This window comes from Mastomys coucha, unplaced genomic scaffold (genome assembly GCF_008632895.1).
Source record: "Mastomys coucha isolate ucsf_1 unplaced genomic scaffold, UCSF_Mcou_1 pScaffold21, whole genome shotgun sequence".
In the NCBI taxonomy this organism is placed as follows: domain Eukaryota; kingdom Metazoa; phylum Chordata; class Mammalia; order Rodentia; family Muridae; genus Mastomys; species Mastomys coucha.
In genome coordinates this window covers 36,507,160-36,517,044 of record NW_022196904.1, presented here as the reverse complement: position 1 = coordinate 36,517,044, position 9,885 = coordinate 36,507,160, and the positions used below count along the sequence as shown (strand labels likewise).

The 9,885-nt window shown below is 52.1% G+C and overlaps 1 protein-coding gene across 1 annotated transcript in view; it reads left to right on the top strand.

Moving 5' to 3' along the window:
• The first annotated feature begins 416 nt into the window (after positions 1-416).
• The window catches only part of Prmt1 (protein arginine methyltransferase 1), an 11,359-nt gene continuing 1,890 nt past the window's right edge, over positions 417-9,885 (top strand). Inside the window, exons 1-10 of the mRNA XM_031384865.1 lie at positions 417-541; positions 2,594-2,647; positions 3,140-3,241; positions 4,467-4,622; positions 4,724-4,787; positions 7,331-7,473; positions 7,874-7,961; positions 8,054-8,169; positions 9,310-9,460; positions 9,818-9,879. Of these exons, the coding sequence (XP_031240725.1) occupies positions 506-541; positions 2,594-2,647; positions 3,140-3,241; positions 4,467-4,622; positions 4,724-4,787; positions 7,331-7,473; positions 7,874-7,961; positions 8,054-8,169; positions 9,310-9,460; positions 9,818-9,879 (972 nt within the window). The 5' untranslated portion in view covers positions 417-505. The remainder of the gene's footprint in view (positions 542-2,593; positions 2,648-3,139; positions 3,242-4,466; positions 4,623-4,723; positions 4,788-7,330; positions 7,474-7,873; positions 7,962-8,053; positions 8,170-9,309; positions 9,461-9,817; positions 9,880-9,885) is intronic.

Sequence of the window (9,885 nt, the reverse complement as noted above, 5' to 3'; positions counted from 1 at the left end):
CCAATGGCCCCTCTTCTTCTAGGCCTGTCGCTTAAACAGGTTGGAAAGCCGCCAACGTCACCATTGGCTTAGCCAATAGCAACGAGGGAGGAGCGGACCGTCTTAGTGATAGACAGGTCAGTTTCTAGACGTCCGCTTAGCGCGGAGCCCGCCGGGAAGCTCCAGGGCGGAGCTAGCCACAAAGGGGCGGGAAGACCTGGTGGCTTTTACCCAATCGCCACACGTGCTGGGTGAGACAGACAGACAGTTGTTCCCTTCTTAGCGGACAGGAGGGGGCGGGCCTTTAAACGCTAGGAGGGGCGGGCACTTTATGTTTGATAGACGTGTCTGTCATCCAATTGAAATATGAAACTGTTAGATGGACGGCTGTACCGCCCAATGAGAACTTATGGCGGGGTATCGGAGGCTGGGCTGTGGACCCTCTCGTAAAAGGCGGTCCCCGGTTGAGCCGGGGGGAGAAAAGAGAGAGGGGGGGGGTCTCGGAGGCCGGAGGACTCGGGTGAAGATGGCGGCAGCCGAGGCCGCGAACTGCATCATGGAGGTGAGTACCTGGGCTCTTTAGGCCCGGGGGCGGCGCGAGACGGGTGGCCCACGGCCTGAACTGTGGGGACGGGGCCTTTTGATGTGTCTGGCCTCGCGTCGGTCCGCATCGGGGGATGTGTTCGATCGTGACGGGAGTGATCCCAGCTTTCGGTGCTTTGGGACCCGTAGCCGAGCCAAGGACTGCCGCACGTGGTCGCGGGCCGGGGGCGCTTCCAGCCAGGCCGCACGTGGTCTCGCAGTGTAGCGTGGGGAGGGGGGTGTGCCGCCTCGAGGGGCCCCGTGGGCTCCACGTGCGGGACAAAGGCCCCGCCCCCAGCCTGATGACCTGGGCTGCACTCAAGGGGTCCAGTGGTTGCCACCCGCTCTCCCAGGCTGGGCTGTGGATGTCCGTGCAGCCCGGGCTCTATGCACCCGCGTGGGGCCTGAGAACATCACTCCCCGGCCTCCTTTTCCTCAACTCTGTGTTATCCTTGTTCAGCGGGGTTGGGGGGGGGGATGGGCAAAGCCCCGTGACCTCTCTTTAAGGAGATGGTGGGGAATCTCAACCGAGGAGATCCGGATCCGTCGCCGGGCACCCCCTCGTGGTCATTATGGGCGTGTGAGAGGGGTGTCTTTTTTCATGGGGCGTGGTCCAAAACCCACTCCCTCATGGGAGGGCCCTCGGGTGGATTGATGGTCCGTCAGAGGTCAGTGATGGGCGATAAAGGAGTTCGGATGGCGTGGGCCTTAACCCCCACAGAGCCCCTTTTTTACCAACTTAAATGTGGCAAGGGACCGCTTTTTGAGCATTTCCATCTTTGCCTAATTTCCCCCAAAACGGAATTAAATTCTAGCACCTGCCTTGTTTACCTGCTTATAGTTGAGTGTTCAATCTTAAGCTGTATTCCCTGGTCTACTTTTTACTTAAGTTTAATTCAAAACTGGGCCTGGACTTGAACTCACCCTGTGGCGGAGTATGGCCTTGAATTTGCCATCTTCCTTCGACTTCTGAGTAGCTCAGGTGATGCCTTCACCAACAGGCTTGTAAGGCAGGTCCTAGACTCAAGGTTTCAAGCGCTCTTCAGTCAGTTGTCAACCTTCTGGTGTCGGTCTTTACTATTGAAAAAGAGGCCCACATGGAAAACTCACCTCGCAGGCTGTGGAGGACTGAGAGCTTGGTTAGGTCATGGCTTCTCTGGAAGCCTTGGATAGCAGTCATTGATTTAATCTGATGGGCCCCATACCTCTTCAGGTTCTCTGGAGAGGAAGGTCAGTTGCTAGGACATCTGCCATAAATAGGGATCAGCTAGCCTACAGGGTCACTGTAGTGACTCTGGGACTTGTGGACGGAGAAAAGAAAAGGCTGTTCCAGTGTGGTGACCTAGGTGAGGTGTGAAAGGGGCTGGTCCCAGTTTTCCAAGGCAGGTAAAACAAAGAGGTTAGGTTGCCCCTCTCTCTCTCTCTCTCTCTCTCTCTCTCTCTCTCTCTCTCTCTCTCTCTCTCTCTCTGTGTGTGTGTGTGTGTGTGTGTGTGTGTGTGTGTGTTCCTCACCCAGGTGGAGTTGGGGGTGGTGTGCCTGCTGCTTTGGTGATGTGTTACAACTCTCTAATGGAATCCTCTTAGGACGGAAGACAGCATCCATTCCCTTTCTACCCCTTCCCCCCAGTTTATTCATGGCACTTCAGCCTGGCATGTGTGTCGGGAAATGTCACCTAATCTAGTGGGGGGGATTAGGTAGTGAAGGGGAGCAACAGCTGGCAGTGCCCATGTGCCCTGGCAAGTATTGGGTCTTGTGGCCTAGATGGGGGGTAGGTGTATGTGGCCAGTCACCTGACCAGAGAAGGACAACATGGGGCAGGCCACCATCTCTTCAGCCAACAGCTGGGACAGGAGACCTTCCCTTCCCTCCTTCCTATCCTTCTCTACCCAATCACAGCCTCATTGCTTGGCCCTGCTTACACACGCACTCCCTTCCTTGCTCAGGAAAAGCCAGCCTACAAACCACTCACTGCCCCAAAGGCCTTCCCAGCCACCCCGTAGCTAATCCTTTTTCCCTGTTACTCTCTCCTAGAATTTTGTAGCCACCTTGGCTAATGGGATGAGCCTCCAGCCGCCTCTTGAAGAAGTAAATATCCTTTTGTGAGACCCCCACCCAGCCCACTTCCACATAAGCTTACTTGCTATACATCTGGCTCCCCAAGAGGTCTAACCATCCACTTGCTTCAAACCAGTTTCCTCTGCTGTGCTCCTAAACACTTAGGACAGACCCCTTCCTGGCCCCAGCTGGCTTCCCCAGAACCATGGCTGTTTCCTTAACTCCATCTCCAGCCCTCCTCCCCTGCCCTTCCATGTATCTGCCCTGGCTCTGCCCTCTCTCCCTCCCTCCCCAGCTGTGGGCTGAGCTAGAGACGGGGCATAGAGCCTGGAGAGATGGTAGGCAAGGCGGCTGCTCCCTGGATGGTGCTCTGGGTGGGTCCTGGAAGTGGAAACATTACCTGGGGAAGAATGATGCTGGAGGGGGCTGTAGGGTTGTCCTGGTATGACAAGGGGCTTTTTGCAGGTTGAGGAGGCTCTGGGATACCCACCTTTGACCCTTGTGCCGCTCCCCCTCTTCTAGGTTTCCTGTGGCCAAGCAGAAAGTAGTGAGAAGCCCAACGCTGAGGACATGACATCCAAAGACTACTACTTTGACTCCTATGCCCACTTTGGCATCCATGAGGTAAGTAGAAACTGCCCCTGAAGCCAGTACGTACTGAAGGGCTCCAAGTCTGGACAGGGGTCTGAATGCTCAGCATGTGCACTGCTCCCTTTCTGCCCCTGGTCCACTGTTTGGGAGACTGAATTCTTCCAGCTCTCAAGCCAGTGGAAGTGCTTGCTGCCCCAGTGTGCCACAGACCTAAGGATGAGGTCAGGCCGTGCCGGTCTCTGGTGCCCTCTAGTGACTGGCGGTGGGACTGCATCCACTGCTTATGCTGCCCTACATCTCTTTTGATAAAGGAGACAGGGCTCAATGCAACTAAAATGACAATCTAAGGAATTCTTGTCTTTTTCATGGGGCTTTAAAAAAAAAAATTACCAGTGGCTGGGACTGTAGCAAAGTGTTGGAGTAGTTGCTTAGCACGTGCTGGATCATGGCCTCCATCCTCAGTATCATAAACAGGGGGGAAAATGGGAAAGTTTTTTTCCAATTGTTTTTGCATAAAACAAAATTGAGGTTTTGGAGGTCTAGGGGTGTACCTCAGCTATTAAAGAGCTTGCCATGCAAGCATGGGTTTCAGGGTTCAGTACCCAAAACCCACTTAAAAAACCATGCTAGGACTCAGTGGATAAAGGTACTTGCCACACAAGCAGAAAGTAGTGCCTGCCATACAAGAGACCCCTGGATAGGGGACGGAGAAAGTGGCCTCTGACTTCCAGAACGCCGAGCACAGCAGCCTGTGCTTGTATGAACTAAGCTCTGAGGGGGCAGGCCAACCACTGGGCTCACCAGCCTAACCTAATTATCCAGCTACATAGGTCTCAGACAGCATGTCAGAAAACAAGGTGGTTGGAACCTGAGAGGGATGCTGAGGATTGATCAACCTCTTGCTTGCATGTGCTACACAATTTACTTGCTTTCGGCTGTCTGCTTACTCTCCGTTTTAATTTGTGTGAGCCCGCCATGAACGCTCCTCTTGCCTAGGTTTCCCAAGCAGCTTAAGACGCCAGGCCAATACCATGATGCCTTTTGATGATCTAAAGGCTGGCCTTGTACCCAGGATCTTCTTGCTTCAGCCTCCTGATTCATCTCTGGCTCCTGCAAGGGTGGCACTGATAAAACCTGGCCAGTGTAGGTGTTCACGGCAAAAGAAGCTCCTGGAAGGGAGAGGAGCTCTCTGAGTGGTGGTGGCATCCAGGCCTGTGTGTCCCCTCACTCTGGTCCTCTGTCCTGGTCTTCCACCTAGGAGATGCTAAAGGATGAGGTGCGCACCCTTACATACCGCAACTCCATGTTTCACAATCGGCATCTTTTCAAAGACAAGGTGGTCCTGGATGTGGGCTCAGGCACTGGCATCCTCTGCATGTTCGCTGCCAAGGCTGGGGCCCGCAAGGTTATTGGGGTAAGTCTCACCACAGTGCGGGGGCTGCTTGGGAGCTGGAGACGGTAGAAAGGGCATGGGCTAGACTCGGTCTCACCCTCCCTCCTTCCTGCCTTACTTAGATTGAGTGTTCCAGTATCTCCGATTATGCTGTGAAGATTGTCAAAGCGAACAAGTTAGACCATGGTGAGTAGGAGGGAGGCCTGTGGAAGACCAGCCAGCCCCGTGGAGGCCACAGTGGAGAATTGGGAGACAGTGGACTACTGGTGGCTCCTTCATGTTTGGGAGTGCTGAGAGTCTGGATGATGGCGTGTTGGGCCTCGTGCTTTAGAGCTTTGCATGGGGATTTTTGGTGACTTTGCTCAGGATTGGAACTTCCCTTGTGCAAGGGTTTCCCATCCCTTAGTTGTTGCATCCAGGGCCTGTCAAGAATTCTCCCAGCAGCCCCCACTCTGAGTGTGATTGATTGACATTGCCTTCCTGAGGATCCCACAACTGCTGCCAGTGTGTCCACTGCTTCCTCCACACTGCACGGCTGGTATGCAGGTAGAACTTGCCACAAGTTGAGCTCTCAGTTCCCACATGAAGGTTGTGTGCTTGGTTCCATCAAAGGCCTTGTTCATGTGTTTACATATACACATTGAAGGCCTTTAGTCTGCCTTAGATGTCATTTCACACCAAAGTAGTTTTTGATGCATTTAACCTTTTTTTTCCTCTCAAGAGAAGGCCTCACGCCTGGCAGTGGTGGTGCACGCCTATAATCCCAGCTCTTGGGATGCAGAGGCAGGCAGATCTCTGAGCTCCAGGACAGCCTGGTCTACAGAGTGAGTTCCAGGACAGCCAGGGCTACACAGAGAAACCCTGTCTCGAAAAACCAAGAGAGAGAGAGAGAAAAAAAACACTTCCTGTGCGCGAGCCTCACTGTCCTGGAACACACTATGTAACCAGGCTGGCCTCGAACTCAGAGATCTCCTGCCTCTGCCTCCTAAGCTAGTATTAAAGGTGTGCTCCACCACACCTGGCTGTACTTAGCGCTTTAAAAGATGGAGCAGGTCTAAACTATGAAGGCCCTGGAGGTGGTGTTTTGCGTCATCCCATCCCTCGGAGGCTGAGGGCAAGACAGGCTACAAAAAACGAAAATGTGTGAGAGTTAGTTGAGAGTCGATGAGCACTGGTGCCATAGTCTTCCAGGGGCAGAGGTGGGTGAGGGGAAATGCATCCTTCCATCTACCCAGGGGATGGTGCTTTCTTTAGAAAGGGCTTTTGTACTGAGCCAACAAGTGACTACAGAATAAGAGGTAAGTTCCTTAGCATACTGTGCAGGGGTTTTGTTTGTTTGTTTGTTTTTTTCCGAGACAGGGTTTCTCTGCATAGCCCTGGCTGTCCTGGAACTCACTCTGTAGACCAGGCTAGCCTCAAACTCAGAAATCCACCAGCCTCTGCCTCCCAAGTGCTGGGATTAAAGGCGTGTGCCACCACTGCCCTCCGGCAGGTTTTAATTTTTTTTCTAGATCCTAAGTACCAGACAGGGCATCAGATCCCATTACAGATGGTTGTGACCCACTGCGTGGTTGCTGAAAATTGAACTCAGGCCCTCTGGAAGAGCAAACAGTGCTCTTAACCACTGAGCCATCTTCAGCCCCGAGACAAGGTTTCTTTTTTTTTTTTTTGAGACAGGGTTTCTCTGTGTAGCCCTGGCTGTCCTGGAACTCAACTCTGTAGACCAAGCTGGCCTCGAACTCAGAAATCCGACTGCCTCTGCCTCCCAAGTGCTGGGATTAAAGGCGTGCGCCACCACTGCCCGGCCGAGACAAGGTTTCTTAATGTAGCCCAAGTAGGCTCTAAGCTTCCATTCTTTGAGTGTCAGCCTCCTCAGTAGCTGGAGTGACAGGCCTGTGCCACCAGGCCTGGCTGGCTATAATAGTTTTGGTTGTTGTTGTTTTTTTTTTTTTTTTTTTTTTTTTTTTTTTTTTTTTTTTTTTTTAAAGATTTATTTATTTATTTTATGTATATGAGTACACTGTAGCTGTACAGATGGTTGTGAGCTGCCATGTGGTTGCTGGGATTTGAACTCAGGACCTTCAGAAGAATAGTCAGTGCTCTTACCCGCTGAGCCATCTCTCAAGCCCGTTTTGGTTGTTTTATTTTGTTTCATTTAAATACTTCATATCTTTACCGGGGTGTGGGGGACTGTGATGGAGTACATGTAGAGGTTGAGGTCAGAGGACAAATCTCATTCTACCCTGGGGGTGGAATTCTGGTCATCCAGCTTGGTGGCACCCCCCCACCCCCAACCTTCTGACCCTCATTGTACAGATGTGGCCACACCATTACTTACTGTTTCATACCTACTGAATAGAAAAATATATTTCATCTGAGCATTGCTAGAGGTGGAGACCCAGACCTGAAGAATGTTAAATTTGGGCTCATAGCAGAACCACTCCTAGACCCACAGACAGGGCCTGAAGCTGTTGGGGTACCTTTGTGGCTTAGGCTAAGACCTGGTTTTTTAACCTTTTTTTCCCAATACTGAGAAGGCAGAGGCAGGCAGAACTCTGGGTTTGTGGACAGCCTGGTCTATATAGCAAGTTCCAGGACAGCCAGGACTACATAGTGAGACAGTTTCAAAAGGGAGACAGGGGTACCCTTTGACCAGAATTCTATGTGGGTGCCTGGAGCCATGTGGGCCAACCCTCACCCTGACTGGCATGCCATTCCTATGGATGCAGTGGTGACCATCATCAAGGGCAAGGTGGAGGAGGTGGAGCTGCCTGTGGAGAAGGTGGACATCATCATCAGCGAGTGGATGGGCTACTGCCTCTTCTATGAGTCCATGCTCAACACCGTGCTGCACGCTCGTGACAAGTGGCTGGTGAGGCATATGCATTGGATATATGGGCACCCCAGGCTAAGAAGTTAGAGCAGCAAAAGGGGTGCCACCAGGTGTTTCTGTGGATGAGGCCTTTCTAGGGAGAGGAGACCAAAGGAATGGCAGAGGCGCTGACTTCAGGAAGGCCAGTGTAGACGGGGGTAGGGAGTATCAGGAGGACACTGTACAAAGTGGAGGTATCTTTCCTTCTGGGGTGTTTCCAGGCTCCTAGGAACTGTGGGGCAGCCTAGGCTCTGGGTGCACTGTGGCCAGACAGACTTTGAGTAGGGACCAGCCTCAAGGATGAGGCCTAGATGGCTAAGGGGTCTCTGAAAAGTGATGGTGGGCTGGACAATTGGGTCTGCTCAGTTAGGTTCTTGCTGTTACCCAACTCCTCCCTTAGGCACCCGATGGCCTCATTTTCCCAGACCGGGCCACCCTGTATGTGACAGCCATTGAGGACCGACAGTATAAAGACTACAAGATCCACTGTGAGTTGGGGCTGAAGTGGGTAGTGAGGGCAGGATGGGTGGCGAGGGCAGGGCCTGGGTTCCACAGCTCATCTGACCCTGTCTGTACCCAGGGTGGGAGAACGTATATGGCTTTGATATGTCCTGCATTAAAGACGTGGCCATCAAGGAGCCCCTGGTGGACGTGGTGGACCCAAAGCAGCTGGTCACCAATGCCTGCCTCATAAAGGTAACTCAGCAGCAGCAGGGCTCCAGGTCCCTAACATGCCTGTCCATCAGAGGTGTGGGAAAACAGTGGGCCATGCCCTGTGCTGAACTCCAGGATGGCAAAATGAAGCCGGTAGAGAACACTAGAGCGGGTGGGGTGGGGTGCGGATCCACCTGGGGCTTGGGTGAGTTATCATGCTTCTTCTCCTTTCATTTGTTGCCTGCCTGTGGTCTCAGGATCAAGACTTGGGACTGGAGAGATAGGTGACTCGGTGGTTAAGAATACTTGCTGCTCTTTGAGGGGATATCAGACAGTTGCTCACAGTCCTGTTTGTAACTCCCAAGTCCAGGCATCCAATAACCTCTAACCTTAGTGGGCATCTTCATGGGCATGATTTCATTAACTCAGACAGGCACATATACATTCATACATAATTATATATTTTAATCTGTACAGGTGTTTTATCTGCATATATGTATCAGCACTGATTGTGTGTCTGATGTTTTTGGAGATTAAAAGAGGTCAATAAGTCTGGAACTGGAGTTAGAGACAATTATAAGCTACCATTTATATGCTGGGATTTGAACCCAGAACCTCTGGAAGAAAAGCCAGTGAGCTATCTCTCCAGCACCATAAATAAATTTTTAAGAAAAAAAATTGGGAGCCGGGCAGTGGTGGGGCACTCCTTTAATCCCAGCACTTGGGAGGCAGAGGCAGGCGGATTTCTGAGTTTGAGGCCAACCTGGTCTACAGAGTGAGTTCTAGGACAGGCAAGGCTACACAGAGAAACCCTGTCTGGGGGAAGGGGCGGAATTGGGGGATGGAGAGATGACTCAGCAATTTAGGAGCATTGGCTGCTCTTCCAGAGGTCCTGAGTTCAATTTACAGCAACCACATGGTGGCTTATAAGCATCTGTAATGGGATCTGATGCCCACTTCTGATTTACAATAAAGACCGCTATAGTGTACTCATATACATGAAATAAACAAGTCTTTTTTAAGAAGAAAGAAAATGTTTTAAGGGCCAGCCCAGGATACATGAGACCCTGTTTCAGGTTATGGGATGGGGGAGCTGTTTCCTGTGATGGGAAGGCGCCTAATAGGCAGCAGTTCTCACGCGGGGTGGGCACTGCACACTGACGGGGCTCACCCATTTGGCAGGAGGTGGACATCTACACAGTCAAGGTGGAGGACCTGACCTTCACCTCCCCCTTCTGCCTGCAAGTGAAGAGGAATGACTACGTGCATGCACTGGTGGCCTACTTCAACATCGAGTTCACCAGATGCCACAAGAGGACCGGCTTCTCAACCAGTGAGCACCGAGTGGTGCTGGGCGGGGGCTGAGAGCATCAATAAGATTTCTGTGTGACAGGCAGCAGAGCACACGTCTTATGCTTATGACTATCATAGAGCTACTTGGGAACAAGACAGAAAACTCTAGCTCTGAAGCTGAGGAAAGTGGTAACCCTCTCAAAAGAGGAGAGTTGGAATGGAGCTGCTGTCAGTCGTTGAGTGACTGAGTCTGGTCCTAGTGTAACTCAGTAAACACAGGCAAGATCAGGCATAGTAGCCCTCAAAGCCTTGCTGGTGGTGACCTTGTGGGGCCCCGGGCAGGTTTAGCATGGTGACACCCAGGCAAAGTCTGGAACTGACCTCGTCCACCTTTCAGGTCCTGAGTCCCCATACACACATTGGAAGCAGACTGTGTTCTACATGGAGGACTACCTAACAGTGAAG